Source organism: Anoplopoma fimbria, chromosome 18 (genome assembly GCF_027596085.1).
Source record: "Anoplopoma fimbria isolate UVic2021 breed Golden Eagle Sablefish chromosome 18, Afim_UVic_2022, whole genome shotgun sequence".
Classification (NCBI taxonomy): domain Eukaryota; kingdom Metazoa; phylum Chordata; class Actinopteri; order Perciformes; family Anoplopomatidae; genus Anoplopoma; species Anoplopoma fimbria.
In genome coordinates, this window is record NC_072466.1 from 9,912,221 (window position 1) to 9,936,793 (window position 24,573).

The window sequence follows — 24,573 nt, forward strand, 5'->3', positions numbered from 1 at the left end:
TGCCAAACCCACATTTTTGAGAGGTAACATCAATTACAAATGCAATACCTTCATCATAAAAACAATGTAATGTTAACCTACCAGGGCTCTTGTAGATGTTGAGTACTCCACTAAAGTAATGAGGTAAGAGCCTCTCCAACAGAAGCAGAACATCCTCCAGCTCTTCCAGTATACCCACAAGGAGGTAGTTCTCCAGCACATTCTGTTTGGCCCTCTCCAGAGCCCATACTCCAGGCTCCCTGGTGGAGAAAAATAGAAAGTAAGAGACAGAAAAACAACAATGGCAACAGAGCAGGTATACATGACATGTTTACTTATGTCTAAAACATTAAAATGCTTTGTCATGAAACTTGAGAGTCTGTAGATACCTGCACTGAGGATGCTGTCCACAGAAGTAGGGAATGATGTAGAAAACTCTGGGGTTGGAGCACTCTGGGTAATTCTCTAGAATGCACACATTGATATCCTGAAAGCAGACAAACACATAACAATTCTATTTATTTTTTACAGTTCTCATTCCTTTATAGTTTTAAACAGAAGATGAAGCTCGGAATTGTAATGATTTGTTTCTGCCACTAGAGAGAGCCCTTCACCAGCTGCGCTGTGAACTCCCTGATAGTCATCATCTCAGAAATGCTTTTCAAAACCACATCCTGAGCACAAAGATAAGCTCTGCCCCTTCACCTCTTAGCTGCTCTCAGAGGCTGAGGCATCAAATAAGAATAAATATCAGTATGCATGGATTTATGCTCACCTCAATAAATCATGTATGCAATATAAAGATATTTATCATGACCTAGCTTGAGGAACCAGATAGAAACAATGACTAGACATTATGCAGTGATGAAGCGGGGCTGAACCTTCACGTATTATAAGAAATAAAGTGATTAGATAAGAGCTGTGAACTTCAAAACACCCCTTGTCTAAATGTGGGAGCTATTAAATCATGAAAGACAAAAAAACAAAACTGGACAGATTAAAAACACACGCTGGAGTAGACGCTGGCCAGCCACTCATTGCTGTGGAACTAGCAGTCAAATCCGTGTCAGGTGACGTAAGCCTTATGGATGGCAACAAGTCCCGAGCAACAAAACACTCCACGAAGCATGACTCATGCACTCGCAGATATGCCACATGTGCTCAAAAGTACACGAACGGTAGCACCAGGCTACATGCGTAAGGAAAAGGTGTTGACAGGCCTGCTGTTTGAAAGGTAATGAGATCTAAAAGTGGTACAATTTGAAAGTGTTATGATTACGTCAAAGCTTGTCTTTAAGATTTATACTCTGATAACCCGGTGTTTTTCAAAGCAAACACTGAGGCGAACACTCTCCATCCCGGAGATTAAGTTGGGTCAGACAGGACCATGGGCCCAGACCTTCCCAGAGGACGCAGTCTTCTATTGAGGATGAGATGTGAGTGGCCTGCAGATGAACACTATGAACCAGGTGACACTGACAGGGGTGTAAACATGGATTCCGGGCAGGAAACCATGTGTGTGTGAGCATGTATGAGCTTGGATTGTTTGTCTTTTAAACAGCTACAGGAGGTAAGCCCTGTTGTATTTTTTGGCTTGCATGTTTATGAGAACATAAAGATTATTTTCATGATATTGTTGCTCAGAGACAGTTCATAATGAAAAGGGGTAGACTCATCACTAACCATACTTCTTGATTTCTTTCAAGCTGCTAAAGATGAAGCTATAACAGGAACAACCTGAAGGCCAATAAACATTAGTTTGGATGACATAAATTATGCATTTGGTCAGTTATTTTTTCCTTCACCAAGCAGCTGCAGGGTTCATTTGGACTTTATGACTGAGCTGCACAATTCACCAGAAACAGGATTTATTGGTGATCAGTGAAGCCAACCACTGGATAGCTCTTCAAAGAAACCACAGCAATCCCCCAGAGGAACCTTTAGAAAACAGATGAGCATTACGCTATTGTTGGAGTACGGGTCGTGTCCCAACTTGTGATAAGATTGCCCTTTTTTTCTTTGATTCATAATTTTAAGAATAATTTATTTTTTGTTGCATTTCATTATTCTAAGAATGACAGTGTAAGTATATCCAGTGTTCATTCAATTATGAGTACACCCTCTTGCCATGCAGTCTATTGTTTCCAGTTAAAAACAATAAAGTATTTTTACGACATGCAGAGATATCAAAAGCAAAGTTACAGTGGATACATAAAAACAAATTTGAACTTTCATTTCACACACACTTGCCACACTAATAAAAAGACTATGAGAGCGGACTCCAGACAGATTTGTTTTTCTACAATCAGCCTAAATGCAGCACTGCGCCAAAATCTCTCCAATAAAGCATTATGAGCCAAACTATGAACATAAAAAGTAAAAAAAAAGGAAGTGCAAGCCAGAGACAACAAAACAGAGAAAGGCAATCAGGAATTGACACGTGTAACACCATTACTGGACACACACTGCTCATAGCCAGGAAGTCCCTCCGATTTATTCTAACACTTGATACAGGACCCTTATGCCTCATTTAGGGGACCTCTGGGAATCCAGCCACAACTCATTCATATACAACTACGCACAAACAAATACGCACACACACAGCAGTCATACAATACGCACTCTCTTTAGAGGACCCATTAGTATTTCGAAGAGAGCTCCTGTGGGCACATTCAGCCTCATTGTTCCTATTCTCACTGTGGATTAAGCCAACTGAGCAGTCAAAGAAAACTGTAGCAAAATAGGCCCTAATCTCTACAACAGCCTCCTGTTTTGCTGAAAGGAATGTATGCATAAATTAAATCAAGAGTAATTTCTGATGCAAACCTTTCCCATGGGAGAGTTTGCCTCAGCTTTACAAATTTAGGGAGCATGAGATTGGTACACTGAGGTCAAATCACAATTAAAACCTGCAATAACTGGTTCAATTTCTTTTAACTCTTTGGCAGACAACATAGAAGCCTAAATTACCTGTCACAGAAAACAATACAAAAATGGCATGGAGATACTTTTCTGTGTGTCCTTAAAAATCACATGCTTCTATAGACAAAACCAGTAAAATTTCATGTGACGGTTGCACCTGTGGCAATCAAGTCTGTGACAAAAACACCACCCTGCCGTTTTAAACGTCAAGGCATGCCAGGGCATGACTGGTGCCAGTAAAGCCTTTCTCTTATTTGTTTGAGAGTATGTTTGTGTCATTGTAAATGTCAGATTACCTAAGAGCAGATCATTCACTCATGGGAAATCATCTTCTCCGTGGGAATCTCACGGGATCAGACCAGTAATTTTGAGCTGTGAGAACTCACCTGTGTTCTTTGGGTTCACTGAGTCACATAGAAATTGTTTTGCATGTAATTCCATGTGTACGAACAGAGGTTTACACACACATTGTATTTTGTGGTAGGGAAAAACCTGATCACTCTCAACTGCTCCCTCAGTATTTTTATATTCAAATGCATAAAAATACACACTTAACTCTGTAAAGTTACTAAAATAATCTGACCAGATCAATCCGAGCCAGCTTTTTAAAACCTACTTCATTCCAAAAAAAAGCTCCTAAGTCCGGAGTAACGGTACATGGATGTACACTCTGGGTTCAAGTGTCCAGAGCATGCCTTTGTATAGGATAGTGTATGTGTGTGTAAAAAGGGGTGTGGAGGACTGACGGAAAATCCAAGTCGACCACAGGAATGTCTCAATGACACGTGCATCAGGTTCCCCTGGCCCTGACAGTGTTCTTTCATTGACACCTCTCATATACACCCAGTGCAGGGCAGGCAGAGCAAGCAGGGCTAATGTGCAACTGGCAGGGGATATATCCAAGACTAGTCCGAGCTCCAAGTGTTGACATAGCGGGGCACTCACGCTGATATAGAAAGATATTTTAAATGCTATACTTATGAGGACATTCATCTCGTGGCTTCAAATCTGGACATCTCTACAAAACACACCAAAACATAATGCTTTTATACTTAGCCTTATTTGGGATATTACCATTGAATTAAATAACTTCCTGATATGTGGAATTGTTGCTAAGATTTATTACTGCAGTCACGATGGTTTTAGGTTACTGATTTATCAGGCGGAGCCCTACTAGCCCTCTGCAAGCCCCAATATAAAAATGTGGACAGCTGCTTCCAGCACATAAGCTCACAGAGGCTGAACGGCCGACTCTCTTAAGTTTCCTATTGGTTTTAACTTAATCTTTAACCCTAAATCTAATCTTAATCTTAGTTCTACCTTAATCATAAAATACTTTTCTTAACATATTAAACTAATGAATATTTTCAGCTATTGCCCATCAGTCTCTGTCTGTCTGTGACACTATATGTTGATTCCTAACTTTTCAGTGAGGTTCAGCACATTTTGCAGTATAAAGCAGTCTACTGCAACTGCAGACTACATCATAAAACTGTACTGATGCTAGTGTGGCATATGCTTGCAGCCACTGTTTATAGATATGATCTTGCACATAACTGACATACTTCCTGTAAGTCGCTTTGGATAAAAGCATCTGCTAAATGACTGTAATGTAATGTAATGTAACTGCAAGCTGTCAGCTAAACTAGGTTTTCAGACTTCTATGTTGATAGTTACATTATAGCTATGCAGTTGGTATGCAACTAAATCTCAGTTCTAATTTAAGAGAATGTGTGAAGTTAAATACAAAGAATGGGGGAAGGACAAGCCTTACAATAAAACATCACATACTGTATTCTAACTACCTAAACTATGAAGTGAGCACCAGCAAATGTCATCACTTTGGAAAATTTTAGTCATAATAAACCCTGTTATGGACTCTTCGTCCTCATAAATGTAGGAGTGTAAATACACACACACACACACACACACACACACACACACACACACACACACACACACACACACACACACACACACACACACACACACACACACACACACACACACACACACACACACACACACACACACACACATATACACAGGTAAGCCAGTCTACAGCAACACAGCTTCCCCCAACCCTTTAACTGTAGCAAGGGGCCCCGTGGTCTGCATACTTTAATAACTCAACTCACATGGTCCAAAACTCCAGGGAAAGCAGTGCAATACTTAATTACACCCAGTCAGACTCAAGCCAGAATGACATTCACTCCTGCTGTTCGCCTCTCTATATGGCCTTTTGAGCTCTCAGGGTCTCTGACAGTATGGAGGACTGCGGGACAAATGACAAGGAGTGTACCTGTGTTTGTGCCTGGATATTGATTTACCATGAAAGTATTGATATAATCATAGTTTTGACCTGCCATCATTTTTTAAAAATGTTTTGCTAACCTGCTCCCCTTAGTCCACAATGTGGTTGTTTGTCTTATTTTAGGGGACTTCCAACATTCATTTGTCATGAACTCAAACTGTATTTCAGTAGCTCCTCTACAGCATTAAACTCATACAGAGGTTAAAAAAAATGGCAACTTGGAAATTAAAGTAAGGCTCTCAGATATGAGATGCATGCTTTGAGTATGAAGCTACAGGGGTAAACAACGCTGCGTGGCAGACGCATACCAAGTGTCTGATGTGGTTAAACTGAATCAGGTCTCTAATTGGATTCATAATCAGAGTTAAATATTGGGTTAAGCATCAAGCTGCCGTGGATTTACAATTTGCCTTCTTGCCCCCAGCAACATCGTGTGTAAAACATCTTCAAAGAGAGCAGAGGGTGGTTTTGACTTATTCCTGTATTGAAGAATTGTTCTGTTACTTATATTTGAACATTAAGGGAAGTTAAATTAGTTTCGAGATAACAACAAACAGAGATCTCAAATTCAACAAGCCCGTCATCTGGCTGACACAGGATATGCTATTTATTGGTGCTAAAAAATAAAATAATAATAATGTGTCGGAAGAAATATATTCTTATTACAATCTTTTGTGGAGGATTACACAGTGTGTTTATATACCAACAGCACAACAGTCAGTATCCTAACTGTCTACTCTGTACAATGTCTTCAAGCACTAATGTGCCTCCATAATTGGTGCACATAAAGCTTATACCAGAATAAGAAATGAGTGCACAACATTTCACTTCATGTCTCAACTGAGCTTCAGGTAATGAGCTGGCCTGGAATCAAAACAGATACAGGTTTAAAGCATTGTTGTTGGCAAAAACTACTGACTCAGTCATAAAGTAACTGTGCAGCTCTGTCAAATACTGCAAACACAGAAGTATTTCAGACCATAAACATCCAAGGCATTGATTTATCTAATGCCCATATGAAAGTGAATGGGCCTGTGGGCACTGGGACCAAGATGAAAGGCATATACAGGGGAAGAAGGTCAAAAGATTCAGTATTTGTTTGGCTCATATAAAAATTATTGTCAGAAACGTTTTCTAAACTAGGTACTGCTTTTCTTAAAACTGGGGCAACATAGTTAGTGTGGTATCTTCTCTAAAGTGTGATTAATTATTAGCGCTGTATACTGTTTTGACTCCTAGTTAGAACATATCGCTCTAAGGTTTTGGGGAGGAGTTTTTTCTCTTCATCACAAATCTGACACAATGTTGTGGCCAAGGATGCACTTCAAATAAATAGAAAGAAAAAAGGTGACTGATCTGGCTAAGACTTTATCTCTCTTAATACAAAGCCTTTCCGATCTGCAAGGCAGGTGCAAAGTTTTGGCCACAAAACTACAGCTAATCAATCAATAGGCCCTATGTGACCATGTGGCTGTGCTTTGTGTGACACTCTAGCAAAGAGGCAGAAGTAGTTCTCCTGAATGAATAGTGGTGCACCTCACATTTACATTTATGTATGAAGCAGTTCACAGGGTCATATAAACAGAAACTTATAGCAAGTTTTAATTTCTAGACCATTAAAAAGTTCAAGACCCCATTAGTCCAGAGTGCAAAGCTGAAATATTTGTATTATATCAATGCATCATTTTCTCATGGGAGAAATGAATACACTGTGAGAAACAGACACTGATTTACTCTAGCAGCAACACATCTAGAAGAAAACAGGAAATATAGCTTTTAGTGTGTAAATCACAAATTAATGCTAAAGATAATGGCTTTGTTTTTCAAGCCAGAAACAGATACTGCTGCTTAAAAACAAAGATCTCTCACCAGGTATCTCTCATCATCTTTCATCCCTGGGGTTCGAATGAGGTGGTTCTGCTCACCCCTCCAGTCACCAAAGCGACGGAAGAAGTAGTTCGAGAGGAACCGGTTGATGGGGTCCCTGATTATGTTGATGTAGACCGGCTGCTCTATCCTGAACCTTGCAAAGACAAGTACAAATGTTAATACATAGATAAGGCCTGTACAGAATTGGAAAATACATTAGGAGTTACTGGTTTCAAATGCTGTTGTTAAGCATCATTGTTCGTTGAAGCACTACTGTACCTGGTAAAGTTCAGGAAGTGAACATGCCGTGTATAGAGGAATGGCTGAGGGATATTACTGATGTTCTTCATGAGATCCACCTGAATAATACAAATAAAAAACAAAATACACACATGGTTGATTTGATTTGTCTTGCAGAATTAAGTGTATAATTATCACATAAATATGCGCTAACCAAAAGCATATGCACGCTCCTTGCAGTGTACACAGACTTACATCAGAAACTGAGTGCTCCTTACATTGAGCCTTCCTAATAATCTAAATGTAGACAAAAAACAAACAGCATCCTCAGGTATTGTAGGAACCAAAAGTTACCATCCCGAATGGTTGCATGATTGAACTGAGCACAAACATAAATAAAATACACTTAGGCTGTTTTATTGATCTGGCTCTGGGTCCACCTTGATTCGATTTGCAGAATCTTCCACAACATACCTCACAGTTTGAACCTCTGCCTTGACTGCACTGCTTCAGATTGTTTTGTTCATCTAACAAGATTCATCACCATAGATCTTTCTCTGCCATGTCATGCACAGGGAAGCCAAAATTGTTAAAGCAATTATTCCAAGCTTCTTCTTCCTCTGCTGCTATGACAGATTAAGAACATCCCAAGGTTCCAGGTTTGCATGGAGAGGCAGGCTCACAGTAGCCAAAACAAACTTAGAGATACCACAGTAGTTCCATAAACAGTGCAGATGCCTCACGTTACCTCTTTGACTGAAGGACATGCAACTGAAACCTAATTCTTAGTCATTCATCTCATATATAGCTCTTATTGGAAAATGTCTGTATGTGAGTTAAAGTTCACCAAGTCACGAATGTAAGGAATTAGTGACTATCTAAGTCTCAGCAACTGGAGCACATGTCTAATTTAAATTCAAAAATAATAAATACAAATAATAATGACCCAAATTTGTGAAATTGATGGAAATCTACCATATAGTTCAGGGTATCTGGAAAATGTGTGATTTTTTTTAAAGCAGACACATTGAATTCTGCCAGATTATACAGATTAAGACTTAAACAATTACAAGCCAAGTGCTAGAAGTATGAATGAGCAGACTTTTGGTTTTCCTTAGTTTGTGTAGCTTGTGAGACCCACATTTTCCTCTTTAATGTTATGACAATTTTTTCCTTTATCTCCACAATTTTAAATGACTTTTTTCCACTGTACTGCAGTCCTTTGTCCCTGCCAACTCCACTACAATGGGGAATGTGTACACAGCCACGTGCCACTTCCACCTCCGTGACACATGTTGCCGCCAGACGCTTCATTTCTCCTGCCAGTAAGTAATGCAATGGTCAACAATTTCTTTCATCCTATTCCCAACATTCTATACTCCATATTGCAGGCCCCCTGACCAACAAGCAAAGGCAAGGACATAAAGATCCCTCACTGGTTCCCCACCAGAAAACATTAGTGATTGTGCTAACAGGAATAGACAGTGGTGGGTGATCCATCTGTTTTAAGGGGATGAGTAAAAAAAGTCCTCTACATGAGTAGTTGAAAAGTGAAAGTTAAAATGGGTAAACACAGGAATAATGAACAACAGCTGAACACTGCACATGGGGAATTCAATAAGTCCCTCTGCTACCCAGACAACAACACACAGGCCAAAGGCAGAACAAAACTGGAGATAGAGAAAACAGGCAAAGAAGGCCACACATGGAGAAACAGGAGACCATAGGAGAGCAGTATTGGGAGTTCAGTGTTTCCCCATTTCTACCTTTTAAGGCCAGAGATAGAGAGCAGTCTATAGCAGTAGGGACTGTTGGAAGATCAATAGCACAATCATACATACAGCTGTACTCTCGGCAAGGAGACATGGTGCTCACAAAACCTTCACTGATTTGTCAGATCAAGCTGTGGCAGTAGAAAAAGACAACATCCAGGCAGACTTTCTGCCACTTGTGCATTGTAGGGGATTTCTAGATTAAATTCTGCAATTTCTAGGTGACTATCTGTAAAGTCTTGCAGGGGAGATTAAAGAGAGCAAAAGATGTGTCAAAACACCATAAATGAGGCATTTCTTGGAAACCATGAGCACCAAGAGAGAACACGTGTGGTTGTGTCACAGGAGATTGGTACACTCTTTCTGTCGATCTACTAATTTTTTTTTATTATTTTCTAAAAATCTGTGCTTACTACTATATCAGTACCATAGACGTTTTTTTCCTTAACGATGTCAAGCTTTCTCTGTATAAACAGTCTGATTTTAATTTAAAGTGCATAATTACGTTACTGTATTCTGATGAATACATTTTATTGACATCAGAAGAAAAAACCTCATGGCCTTGAATGAATAATTAGGGCCTGGTATGGATGCGGGACCTGTGTATACATCAGGCAGTCCAAACAGAGAAAAAGTCTACCCCGAAGAAGTTCAGGGATTGTGATGGCTAATATAGACAAGCACTGCTTTTAGGAAAGGCACAACTAACTTTATAGACAAAAAAATGATCGGGACTTGACTGAGAGAAATGTAATATAATTAGATCAGTGTTGGCTCCAAGGTCTGTTTTGAAGTACACAACTAGAGGAACAAAAGTTGAACTAGTTCATCATTGTGTGATTTGTATAAATATCAGTGAGAATCAACCTCTGTTTTAGTTTTTCCTTTTGTATTCATGATCTTATAACTATTTACACATTCCTGTGATATCACTGCAGAATACTTATTCAAAAGATGCAAATAAGGTGATTGTGCACTATAGTGTTGAAGTTACAAAAAGAAGGCATGCGCACCAAAAACAGGACAAAATGGCTTGGACCTGGTAGACTGAATCACTTTTCATATAAAGATCTTTTGAGCAATGTGCAATGATCAGCTGAGGGACTGAATGTCCTGCGTGAATGTCCTGCTGTCATAAACTCTGTATAGGAACCTGTCACGTCACAGCAAGACTATTTGGACAGCAACCGTAATATGTATACTTGTTTATGTACACACAGAGTTAATCTGAGGCCCCAGTCAGTTTTTGGTTCAACACCCTCCTTCTCCTCTATAAACTCAGTACATTTCCACTCACTCTGCTTCCACTTTCTGTGGACCTGCTATAAAATGTAAAAACATTAATTAGCTTTAGGAATTAATTCACCACTCTGGGTCCCTCCTGCATGCTCTGTCTCTATTAATCCATTTCAATTCTACATAAAAAAGTTTATTATCCACATACTGCCCCCTCGACCATTAGTCCAGACCAATTAGCCCAGAGCTAACCCCTGACGCCCCTCCCCCACACCCAGGTTGATGTGCAGACCCTGAACACATTTGGCACATTTGGTATGTGTGTGTGTGTGTGTGTGTGTGTGTGTTTTCTGACCCACCCATGTGGTCTGTCTGGCCAGACCCCCTCTCATTTACCAGGGAGAGCTGCAGGGAGACAGAGGGAAAGTGGAGGACAGTCTGAGATTCCAGGCATACCTGCAGCCCCCCCCCCCCACCCCTGCTTCCTGAGCCCCCGTGGAACCCTCACTGGGCTCATCAGGGCAAACGGAGGAAGAGCCAAAAACTGAAGGAAGCTCCGCTGATCTAAATAAATTAAATTTGTCTTAAATGTGACATTATAGACCGCAACTGCTCGTACAAAGCTTGTGTAAAGTTGCTATACAGTACACAAGAGGTCAGAGCCTTTCTCCAAAATAAATAGCCTCAATTAAAAAAAGAACTGGATCATTCTCTTTCTTTACAAAAAAAAAAGACTACTGGCTTGAAATTGGTTTTTCCTCTTCTAACAAAACGTCTTAGCACCCAATCCCATTCTCTCTGTATGTGACCAAAGGCTTCAAACTGTTGCTTCCAGTGTAGCGGTTAAGATGCTTCCAGGGAAAAACTGTTTACAATCTTTGTTTGTACTCGGGCCAGTCACCTTTCTGTGTTTGTGTATCTGTGGCTGTGTGATGCAGATACACAAGGTTCACCGCTGTAGAGCAAATGTCTGCTGGTTAATATTTTTGGTAAGAGTGAGGAAAGAGGATCCCACATGAACGTAGACCCACTTACAGTAAAGATGCTGTCTTTCTGTTTCTGGAGATTTTTTTTTAGGTGGATTTTTTTCTGTACTGAAAAGGACAGATGGGTCACTAAACGCAAGAAATCTGCAGAAGCTCTGAAAAGTTCCACATGAATAAGGCTCCTTCACTTTTTGGCAACCCACACACAAGGCACCAAGCCCGGGCAAACCCATTAGTGGACTGCTGGTTGAGCCAGAAGGAAAAAGGTCCAAAAGCAGCAGTCCAGAGCCAGCACCACAACTGCATCTCTAAACTTAGACGACACGCGTCTGGATCTGCATAGGTCAACACACACAGAAGTACACATGCAAATAAACACACAAAGACGGAGCTGCACTTTACAGAATCACACACAAACACAAGCACAGGCGTACACTCTTAGACAGACCCCCCCCCGCACAGCAACTGGAATGCACACACTCTTTCTGAGGCGTATCGCTTAGGATCATTCACAGAGACATTTTATGTCCAGAGAATTAATTATTCTAATGCTGTTCTGCCACTGTGTGTGCAGCCAGCGTTTTAGGGTTTTTATGAATGGACATGAAACAAGTAAGTTGTTTCAATATTGGCTTAACATTAACATCAAATCAGTCAGTGATGGTTAGACATATTTAGCATCTGCTGACCATGCAAAAATTCTGTCAATAACGTCATATGAGAATATGAGTCATCGCTGTTACACACCCACACAAGTTTAGTCACCTTCTCACTAAGATGACCAAAAGACGCATTGCATTAGTCGGAAATGGCATTAGCAGAAGTGCATATGAGGAAGCTTTGGCCTTGCACAGGTTCCTAAAAAAATCAAACATTTCTGCCTTCAGTGCTACGAGAAAACATTGACTTCGATTGGGACATTCTTTTCTCGCGCCCCCATCAGAGAATGTCAGCAGTCAGGGTGATCTCTGGAGCATGCTGGTATAACTCCAGTAATGGAAGCGAATTTACCTTTAGTACTGTATTTCAGTACAATATTAAGGTAGATGTCTTATTCTTGAGTGTCAATTTATGCTTGTATTCTACAACATTTCTGGGGAAAATATCATACTTTTTCTATCAGTAAAATTAGTTTTTCCTCAATTCTAATAATACAATAACATTGAGGTTAGAGTTCTGAATATATTCACACAGGTAAAAACACATAACGGTTATACACTAATAGTAAAACAGGATTGTTCTGGTGAGATTATTATACAATATAAAAATATTTTAGCCATTGTTTTTGTTGGTGCTTTAACTTTTTATATTTGTGTGCATTATGCTATTATTACCTCTGTACCCGAGTCAACTGTAGTTTGGAGTCATGTTTACATCAGCAAACAGTGAGTAATTCGATTGTAGTTCGAAAAAATCTTTTATTTTGATGATTTATTTGTATATTTAATGAAAACAGTGATCAGTGGTAAAATCTATAGAAAACGATTATGTGTGCACAAAAAATATCAGTGCCATTTAGATATGCTTTATGCACATCAGCATTTGTGTTGGCATTCCCCCTGGCACAGGTCAGCACTTCTTAGTGTCTCATAAGACTGCGTTTTCCTCTGTAAAGCCGACACTGTCCGCGAGATATTCCAGGAAGTAATAAAAGGAGATCCCCTATTTTTCAGACTTGATCTCACTATGAATGAAAGACAAACACAGAAGAGCTCATGCTGCTGTTATGTGTTCACTGTGACCAAAAAGTAAGTAAGTAAGCAAGTGAATAAGTAAGTTTTTTCCGAATACAGTTAGTGTTACCTACCATGTACCGTGGATGTTTTTTAAAAGATTTGACAACAGCAGCTTCTTTGAGTCTGGTCGCTCAAATTAAAGTTAAGTAATACGGACATCGCTGAGTATTTATCTAGCGATGATGAATGCATAAAGTTCCGGCTGACGAAGTGGGATCTGAAAACCACAAGGTTCAGCGGTGCACAAACCAAATAAAAAAATGAATAAGCATATAACGATTTTCTTGTGTATCTTATTAACTGGAAGTGAAACAATTCATCATGTCAACCACCCAATGGAAAAATGAAAAAATATCATGAAACCTCTGACGCTGAACCTTCACCTTGATTGAACCTTTAAATCCATTCCCTACTGCAACATCATCTCCTGTATCTTACCTGTTCATGTTTTGTGAGGCGTGTTTTATTGTGGATATCAGAGGAGACCAGGTTGAACTGATGTTTCTCAGCCAGTAATCTCAGCAAAATGACCACCGTCCGGCTTCCGCACTTCCCCACACGGTTATAAACCACCTGGCTGGGGAACGGGAGTACCTGCAAACACACACAGAAAAAACGTAAAGAGAAAGATAGAAAAAAGAAACAGTGATATAAAGATTAAGCTGGACTGTTTCTTCTTGTATGTTAAATAACATATTGTTTGTTGTATTTTAAGATGTTACAATATGAATTTTACTGTTGTGTGTTCTTTTTCCAATAATTTAACTATATGTTTTAGGGCACCGGCGTGTCCAATAAAACTGGCCATAAAAGACGGTAAAGGAAAAGACACCAAGTGTGAAAAAAGGTACAAATGAGGAGAAAAAAACAGGATGGAATCAAAGGACATTCATTAAGCTCTGACTGGAGCCTCTTTTCTTGCAACCTTTGACCTTCTGTTTCTCACATCTACTCTCCCTGAGGCTGGACTCAATTGACCCTGCAACGTATTCCCTTTCACTTTCGAAACACACACAGATTGAGTGCAGACATGCATGGTTTCATCTTCTCTCTTCGTATAATTATTCCTCCACTGAACTCAATGAGTCAGATATTCTGCTGACTTCTCTGTGAGGCGATACTGACGCAACTCTTTAGTGTTTTATCATGACACATACTCACACACAAGCACATAGTACACACACAAGCATGTACTCGCTCAACAATCAAACAAGTAGCTCAGCCATGACTCAGAGAGTCAAATAAGTGGAAATGAGTGTGTGTAAAAGGTTGCTTCTCTTGAAAAGCAGGCATGTGACAGTAAATCTTTGCTTGCAAGAAAGAGGAAGTTGAGGCTGACATGCGTATTGAACATGAGACTCATTTTAGCACAAGGGCAGCAAGAATGCACTAATTTGGCAATTATCCCTAAGGGCCTACAAGGTTTACACAAGCGGCCCCTTAAGAATGAAGGCTACCCGAGCGAATGTACCAGTGAGAACAAGAGTGACTGAAAATTGGAGCCAGTAAAAGGAATTAAGGAAAGAATGAGGCAAAGGGAGATAGGTCACTTAAAAGGCATCTGGAAGATTTATTTTCCAGTAAATGTGATCTACTACAAAAACAATACAGTCCAATCCATTTTGTGTTGCCTTGAAAACCCTTCTTCCTCATCACTTCAAATACAGCTTTCCTGTAAATCAGATGGGAGGAAAAATGCAGCAGTGATAAATTCTTATCGGCATTCCCAGTCTGGAATGGTGATTGTGCTTTTCTCAAGGGGAGGATCTGGATAACTGACAGACTGTGTGTTTGGAAGCAAGTCTGACGGACTAAATAAACTAGCTCACTGGTTCATGGGGTGGTTAGGTTATGAACAAATTAGGGAGTTTGATAGTTGGTTAAATGACTGACTCAATCCCTTCTTCCTCTCTCCATGTAACGTGAAATTATTATGAATCTTTAGTTAATCTCAGGGTCTTTAGCTCTGCAAGACGGTAGTTATCACACGATAGAGATCAGCATGGCCTAACACACACTTGCTGATTTTGCCTTGTCTCCTCCAAAAACAGCAGTCCTACCCTGGCTTTGTAAAAACAGTGAGCGCCTCTTTGAATGTTTGCCAGAGGCAAGAAAGGAGAAAGAGAAAGTAACAACAGGATTGTGGAGCAAAGGAGTCAAGGTTGAAAGAAAGAGATGGAGAGGGTGAACTAGTTGGAGGAGAAAATTACAGTTTCAGTCTGATGACAGGCCGTACCTATATTGATACCACTAACTAGAACGACATTGGAGACTGAACCTGTTTGACACATTTTGAAACAAGATGGGTGGGTACATTCGTCCCAGGATGAGTAAAGAAGTACTGGAAAACAATTCACGTGGGAAATCTGTGCTTGTACAAGCTTATGCAAGTCTTGTTGACAGACGTGCTTCAGCTTGTGTCACTTACTGAAACTTTGTCATCACATACTGTAAAGCAATCTTATATATCAGATATAGCTTTAAAAAACAAATACTAAAAACAAAAAAAAAGATCAATAGTTGCAATTTTCACTCAGGAGGTTTTTTTACTTAAGAGGTTTTCTTGGACAGCAGTCCAACATTCCTCAGCGTTTGCCAAGTAACTACAGACTTCTCAGCTTATCACAATAATGAGACAAATGAAATACATGCAGAGTTTTTTACAAGACACCATTCCCCGCTGATATGATGACAAATGACTATGTCAGACCTCTAACAGCCTGGTGTTGTATAACACAAGAACAACATCAGATATGCCATCAAAAGTCCAAATCTCCCGTTGGCGTTGACAGCAGTGAAAGGGCGACCTTTCAGCTTGTGCTATTGTTGTTCCCACTCTGTGGAGCTGAAGTTTCTGATGCACGCTGGGAGAAATGTTTGCAGTGTCTGCCAGTAAGGGATACTGTCAATAGTTGAACCACGGTGTAAAAAAAGTATTATGTAACAGTAACAGTTTTCCATGATGTCTGATTTGGGCACTCCTACAGCAGAGTGTCAGACTGTTGTCGTGGTATTTACAGCACTGACGCCGGAAAGCCAATATCAAGCAGACATTGAGGAGATTGACGCTCTTTCTTCCACTCTCCCTCCTCTTAGTTTCTCAGTGTCCTTTCATTTCTAGCACCCTACCCTACACACATGCACCAAAACCTTCACATGCGTCACCCTGTTTGGAGACATTTTCAAGTGTGACATTGGTTCAACAAACACACATAAACTATCGTCTCTGCCTCAGGGCCTGACCACCCATTTCTGCAGCGAATGAACAGACATCTGCCACTTCCAATCAAATAGCAGCAAGTTTCAGAACATGTCCTGGTTTGCCACATGTCAGAACCACCACACACACACACACACACACACACACACACACTCACCCATCTTCCTACTACAGTTCCTGGAAACACACACCAGTCAACACCCCTAACCTGCACCTGCTGCTTTAAGTTAGCCCTGCTCTGGGTACATTGCTCTCTACTGTCAACGGCTCATCCCACGCTGAGTGGAGGACAGCATGTAAAGGTTTCAGTCAAGGCACAGTAAAGATTCTAGGCACTTCCTGTTATTAATTATCTATCCATTCATCTCCACTCCCAACCCAAGAAGGAGCGAGGGAGCCTCACTGCTCTAAGTAGCCATGACAGTGACATGACAAGTGTGTTTATGAGAATTAAGATGAATTGATTTTCAATGGCGGAAAGGAAATGGGAACATTGACTACAACTCCTTTCGCTCATTTGTACTTGTTGAATACAGAAACTTCATGTGTGTGACAAATGATCAAAATGCTTTTGTTGAATAAACAATAATCTGCCGAGCTTGCAAGGACATTAGTTTGAGCTCTTTTGTATTGTCTGCTGGTTTCACTTATTATAGAAAATCCAAACATCATTAAAAATGATCTAACACTCTCAAATCTTCAAAGACATTTGAGACTCACGATTGCTTTTTTCTTTCTCTGTATCAAAATCCATCTCATTGATCTTTTTTTAAATTTCAAAGCACATATAAAATGCAATTGCGGCTATAAACTGTTCTTTTTAATATTTAGTGCAACAAAAGAATTAAGAATGAAACATGATGGTAAAGGTGCTTAAAGTGATATTTAGAAACACATTCGTAAAAATGTAGAGGGGACATTCTTGCTATGTTTCCATACACATGGACTCATAACTCTATTCTGAGAGCTGCGTGGTTTTTCCATGCACTCTCATTTACGTTGAGCTTTCAACTCGATTTCTAATCTGTCCCTACATTTACCAGGACCTCTGTGTGCACACGCTGCAATACAACCGACCTCTGCTTAAATACAAGTTCAATCTCAGCTGCAGCAGGACCTCAAACGAAAAGATAATGAGAGATGTGGTTGATGTATCGCTTGCCATTGACATGGCATTAGCATCATCTGTCTGGGAGATGAGATGAGGACATGTATGGAATCAATCAAAGTAAGAAGCTAGAATATAATCACAGTCAGCCTTGTCTGTGTCTATGGGGGCTGGAAGTAGTTTGTAAAGCTCAATTTTAAAGTAACACAACCAGAGTGAAAAAGGGAGTGAACGAATAGTTTATTGATTTTAAACTTCAGGAACTTAGTTTGACACATAGAAGCCCAATGCATGTTTTATATTGTATCATTTATTAATTATACAAACTTCAAATTACATTTAATTTGACTGATTGAAATGTTGCATTTGCATCTTTGCAAAACCTCCTTTACTGGCTTTTTTAAGAGAAAATTCACTGTATTAAAATTAAAGATTAAATTACACAGCAGATGTCAGGATAGCTCATAGGAATTACCTAGGAGCCATCTCTGAGGAGCCATGAGTGAGGATACACAAGAGCAGCCTTCACAAAGTATTTTAACGGTTGCTGCAGGCGATCAGACTGATCTGATACATCTCAAAATCAAGTTCTTCATGAAGTTTACAGTAATATCGTTGTGAAGACGGATCGCAGATTAAATGGGCCTATCACTCCCAAATTTTCTATTCTATTTGTTTTCTGATCCCCATCTATTTGAATTAATTAGAAAGTTTGGTCTTTTCACAATCTGTTATATCCCCGGTTAGCCTAACTTTTATCATGGATACAATTAAAGTCAGAGTGAGGAGCAGAGTCTGTCTGTCTGCAGGAAGAAATACTTTTAACATTATTTATTATCATTTCCATTTAGTCATGTGAGGCTGATAATTCATGAGGTTGGGTTCTACAGTATATATGAGTTACGTAACTTCAATTGCCCCTGAAACATTTAGCCTAATAAATTATTTCCACTGTTCAAAAGACACCATAATAATATTCTGGGTTATTAAATGATGAATTCACAATCGGGAATATCAAAAAAATACAGACGCAAATAATGAATAACTAATATAAACACATTCTGCAGTAGAAATGATTCTTGTGCATCTAAGCATGACACAGCACAAAGTATAAATACAGAATGCCTGTTGTTATTAATGTGCAGGTGTTTGTTGAACAGGCAACAGGCCACATAGAGAAAACACTGCTGCTCTGGCAGGGATAACTGCCTTCATCAGTATTATTAGTTTGTGTATGCAGACATAAACTCCATCAGAGACCTAGGATGCACCCACACCAGTCTCAGGCTAGGGCAACTATTACTATACGAAGCCTCAGAGGAAAAACCTGGGGCAAAAAAAGTCCATAAAACACAAGTTGCTGCTTGTAAAACTTTTTTTGCGAGCCTACAGTAATAACTGGAAGTGATCCAGATGGTTGTATCAACAGTTTTATCAACTCAGAGTGATAGTGAGTACAACTCTTTGATGTGATGACTGTCTGCTTGAATTATTAAACAACATTTATAATAGGAGCATGTTTTAAGTCAAAAGATTCAGAAATAAATCTTAAGGTAAATTCATCTTTTTCAGTCGCTTCTATTAAAATCACACTTTTCTGTGCCAAAATGAATTCCAGAGCTTCTGTGTTTGTATAATAATGTAATTTGCTTCAGGACACAGTCAAGCTGTTACACTCTCAGCTTTATCTTCGATGCAAAATGGTGGAAACATTTTTCATTTATTAGACTTAATTTCGTTTAAAAAAGCCCATAAAATATTGAAAGCTTGGCATTGAAAGCGTTTATAAAGTAAACTGGCACTGTGAGCTTATTATAATTGAAACAGAAAAGTTTGTTGCAGATAATGATTTTCGCTGAAAAATAAAACTGGTAACGAGAAAACTCCAACAACTTCTCCACAGCATTCAAGTCAGCCACAGTTTGTTTGACTATTATCTGTATGAAACAAGCGCTGTGGTTGCCTGGTTTGGTTTGGTGGCCAGAACAGGCTTTTCAAAGTAAACACATTACTCACAAACAAAGCCCAGATGTGATCTCTCGGCCACAAACTGTAACCTGTATCCAAATGTTTACGTGTTAAATGTTAAGCCCAAACAAGGAAGAACACCGTCTCTTCAATCAGAACAAGAGAAAGAAATAATGACGAATATGGGAGCAAAAAAGTGAGAAATGAGGTGAAAATAAGGTAGTGATTGATTCAAGAAGGAGATAATAAACAAGGGGCAGACAGAGGAAGAAAGAAGTTGGCAGGGAGTGAAAGACGGAGCATAGAGGAGAGATGGTCATGCAGACGTGCAGCTGGATGAATACAAGGCCTCTGTGTTAGCGCTGTGTGTGTGTATGTGTGAGAGAGAGTGAGTCCAGAGCATTACTGTAGCACTGAAGCCAGGTCTAGTTGGTATTTAGAGAGAGATTGCACGCAGATCGTTCACACAGACCTAACCCTTATCCTGACTGGACTGAACTGGCTCGGAAACACAGGGCAGCACATCAGAGAGAGGAAGGGAAAAAAGTGAAAGGTCTAAAAGGGGAAATTTGGATAAAGGAGGAAAAGGGGTGTAACAGGAAATAACATAGAGAGAAAAAGAGGAAGACTTACTCTTGGGGCAGGAGGTCCGTGGTCATCCAGATATGTGGATTCACCTGCAGAGACAAGGAAGTATATGTGTTAGGATTCTGACATCTCGTAACCACTTTCTAGTCCCCAAAACCAGAAGACTCAAATTACATAACTAAAAAGAATGACATTATGACTTTAAAATCAGCTACTTTGCATCAGCATGATAGCTGCAAGAAGCATGAATTTGAGCTGTACATGGCCTTTTACGGAACTGATACCAGTGTTTTTGAATAAACTGGATTACTTCCTCATGAAAATACGTTTTTCTTACTCTCTCCCATGTCACCCTTTGGAAACGTGACAAGAGTTAATGTCCCGAACCTCTTAAAAGGAATTAAGTTTTACAGCATTTTTGGGGGAAATTAGTTAAGCCAATTTATTTATTGGAATATAATTACCAAGAAAATAAACAGCACAAAAAGACACAAAACTCTGTTATGACATGTTTACTTGATGAGCTTCGCTTTTTTTGTTTTCTTGTATTTTACACGGTCAGAGTGGATATTGCTATTTTTTATTGTGCCCACATTAATCAGATTCATCAAACTTTATTTCCCTCCACATGTTCCCCCCTTGCCACACCCTACAGTTTCAGAAGCTGGACTAAACAGCAGGTGGCACTTCACTTAAAAACCCACGCCCCAACACAACAAGAACTCTGTCATCCTCTGCCACAGTCACCCACATAAAACAGCATAACTCTTCTTCATTAGGAGTGAGAACGTCCAAAGAGAGTTACAACGTCTTCATACAGTATATTGAACACTGTGAAACTGTTTTATGAGGGAACAATGGGGCTCATTGAAGGCTCCCCACGCTTAGGCTATGTGCCTGCTTTTCTGCCCCCGCTCCAAATCCAGACCCGGGCTTCAGAGAGCGGCCTTTTCTTTGGTCCATTTGGACCCATAAAGACACATCGCTTCCCATCACATTTACAACATTCAGGTGGCTCGCCCAGGAGAAAGGGAGTATGACAAATTGGAGAATGTCGGGGGAGTGTAAAGCTATAAAGAGAAGAAATATTACATAGGAGAACAATCTATCCTTGTGTCTGGGAAATGTCATCCAACATACAGATGAAAATATCAAGAAATGATTCATTTTGGCACACACTTTTGTTATGCTGTTGTATGCTGGAAGTGTATTGCATGACTTTGTAAGTACTGTTTATACTTAAGATAGTGGTGTGTACGCTTTGAATAATTAGCCTCACACTGAGATCTGCTTCTGTTTGGCTCTGTTACAATAACACAAACTGCAGTTCATGTAGAATCTGCTTGACTTTCAATGTGTGCTGTGACTCATGAATTCATCAGGAGCTGGATGTATGAATACTGACACAGCTGCACTTTTTTCACCTTCAGGGTTTTTTTTAGACTCCATCTATCTTTGCATATGGCGAAGACTTAACACAGTTTCCCTGAGGAATGCTGAGGAAGGTTTGCAGCTCTTCTCCGAAGCATTGGAGGTCATGGCAGGGCAAAGATTTAGTGATGCATACATCTCTGTTCTGTCACCCATCATGGACAACATATGCATGGGTGTATTACTGAACTGGTCTGGACAAGAAAAAGTCTTGCATATATAACTGGTAAAGAGGCGTGACATTGTGGATTTGGAAGAGGATTAAGCCTCTATTCATCCCTGGATGAGGAAAATAGTTTTAATTGGCAACAAATCTCCAGGGTTAAGATTCTTGTTAAACAACTGTGAACAATTCTTTAGCATGTCCCGTTGTCTTATAATCCGTCCTTGTACGTACAGGACATTTTTGCATCGACATGTCCGATAGGACAGGCCCTCCATCTTCATTAAAACACCAAAAGAGGGCATTTCTTTTGGAAGATTGGTGCTCAATCTCACCAATAGACTTCTTGTAAAATATTTCTAAAATCTACACCAAGGAGCACTGAAACTGTTCTGGCAGATTGTGGTAGCCCAACATCCTACTAAAACACCTTACTAATGTAGTTCTTTGTTTGTCTTGTGCTTGTCAATTGTAACGAAAAAGCGAGGCAATGTAAACCTGTGTCATTATTAGATGGCCAGAGCAACTGACGCAGTTTAATAAGCAAGAAAGTCCACATGGGGCAGATTGGATGGCAGCCACTGAGAGACACTGTGAGCATGTAATGAGGAGATACCGTACGTTTTTTGTGAACACAGATAAAAAACCCGATAAATGTTACGAGAAGAAACTTGACATGCCGCCCCGAGCCTCAAGCTGACGCGAATACACGGATTATGAAAGGTCAAGTGGAGAAATAGCTAAGTAGCAGTGGGCAAAGGGCTCACTTGAAGGGAGAATTCCCAAATTAAACAAAGGTCAGTGTCATCTTTGAACATCCACATGTTTGTTGCAGTGTGTGTGTGTGTGTGTGTGTGTGTGTGTGTGTGTGTGTGTGTGTGTGTGTGTGTGTGTGTGTGTGTGTGTGTGTGTGTATAAGTGATTAAAGGAGAAACTAAACGGAGTGTAGGTATGCATGGACCTGTAGCTAAATGGTTAATTGGATTACTGAGTCACAAGATCCATGTACTGGCCTCTGGCTAAGAGCAGCTGCATAACCATTTCCGAGTAACATTATCAAATCAATATTAAGAGATGAACAACATAAATGAGTAGTGCATAAAAGGTTTTAATCAGCAAATTCTAAAAAAGTTTGTATATATTACCTAGAAAAGTCTAAAAAACAGAAAACATCTAAAACTTCTAAAGAATACAAAGCACAGACTGTTTTTTTAATTGACAATCTGTGCCGTCAAAGGACCACAACATTTAGTAAGTGAGTGTTACTTCCAATCCCACAATAGCTTTTCAAAGGGTCTGTCTTCACTAAATTAACAAGAACTGCAAATAAATAAAAGCATATGATCTTCACAGGAAGACATCTCCAAATATCAACCAGTTATTTTGATTTTCTGAACAACACATGCAAGTAGTACTGCACAAGCGGAAATATTAAGCAATGTGATTTATATGGCAGAACACAATTTGAAACTCTATAAAGCTGATTATTTCCATACATGGTATTTTCTGGATCTAATTGTTGTTAATCTGCTGACGGGAACCAATCGCTCACTATTTTTCCCACATATTTTAGGACAACTAAAACTCTCCTCACACAACAGCATGCCACTATCAAACATCTCTATCCTTAATCCTGTATGTGCACACTACCTATGAACCCTGTATTTGCATAAGTGAAAGCATCCAATGAAACTCTAGCACCCAACACAAAAGAGTTATTTATTTTCAGTGAAAATTTGACTCGCCTACAAAGCTCTGATTAGCTTGCTTGTTTTTCCACAATTAGTTATCGCTAAAAAGTTCCTGAGATGTGGAAATCAACTCTAAGGTCAGGAACCAGGCAGAGAAGAATTGAAAGCAGAAAGAAAGCTAATGTTGAAAAAGGTGAAAATGTGTTTTTTTTTAGCGTAATACTGTCACAGGATACATATTCTTTGGCATGGAGAAAACATAGCTTTGGTCCGTAAGAATTTCATTTTATCAATATTGAATCGACAGTTCATTTCAAACCAAGGAACTGTACGGTGAATAGAGATCTCTACTTTCGTACGGGAATAACTCATCGGGCATCATCCCGTAACAATTCCTTCAGACTCTGGAATTTCCCCTTCAGTGTTGGCCTGCTTCAGGAATGCTACAGCAAGTTTGGGAATTTGATAAACATGTATTTAGAGCATAGGCCATTTCTTTTGCTTCACGAAATTGGCAACCTAGCTAAGGAGACCTTGGAGCAGAAAGAGCACATCCCAGAATAGGCTGAGGTGGGAGCGGAAAACCACTCAGGAATGGCTGTTGAGAATACAGCCAAGAGGATCGGCGCAGTGTAAAGTCAAGGGGCCCTCGCTCCACTGTGGGACATGACTCAAAGCAAAAATGGAAGGCTACAGAGCTGCTGCACTGGAACGCAGTGTGTATGTGAAACCAGATTACAGGTTCCAAAAACTGTGAAGACTAAACTCTCTCCATAACCGCATCCTGCTGTAGTTTTAGTGTTTTCTGCAGACGTAAATGTAAGAATGAAGGTGTGTGCTTGCTTCAACTCCCTATGGACTCTGTTTCAGCACAAACAGAGTAGAGAGAGTAAAAAAGTGTCAAAGAGTTCAGATGGATAGACAGATAGATCACATGACAGTCTGCACGGCAGTCAAGCTTACATAACTGCTGCCTGATCCAGCTGTGTGAAACGCACCCAGTTAAATTAGACACATGTCTATGGGTACGGTCCTTACAAAACATTTGTGCCATAATAGAGAGCATATGCAAACAAAGTCAGCGTGTACGGATTACATACAAGCTTTTTCTGTGTGTGTTTGTCTGTTAAATGTGTGTGTGGTCACCCAACCCTTTGATTTGGAGTGAGGGAGTGGCCCTCTTAAGACCCGTAGCAAGACCCATCTTCCCTAATTACAGAAGGAAGTTAAGCTTCGGGTCAGGGTCTCCACCCACTACGCCCTGCTCCACATCACCCCTCAGTCCCTAGAGAATCAACAATGGTCAGACAGCTTTTTGATATAAATAGAAAGGTTGTGCCGTTGCTATGT

General features: G+C 39.9%; 1 protein-coding gene across 1 annotated transcript in view; it reads right to left on the bottom strand.

Annotated features, from left to right (window-relative positions):
* The window catches only part of usta (uronyl 2-sulfotransferase a), a 50,163-nt gene that overhangs the window by 1,894 nt on the left and 23,696 nt on the right, over window positions 1-24,573 (bottom strand). The window contains exons 2-7 of the mRNA XM_054618721.1: window positions 19,984-20,027; window positions 13,493-13,648; window positions 7,364-7,443; window positions 7,085-7,238; window positions 369-466; window positions 82-239 (exon numbers count right to left, since the gene is read on the bottom strand). Of these exons, the coding sequence (XP_054474696.1) occupies window positions 82-239; window positions 369-466; window positions 7,085-7,238; window positions 7,364-7,443; window positions 13,493-13,648; window positions 19,984-20,027 (690 nt within the window). The remainder of the gene's footprint in view (window positions 1-81; window positions 240-368; window positions 467-7,084; window positions 7,239-7,363; window positions 7,444-13,492; window positions 13,649-19,983; window positions 20,028-24,573) is intronic.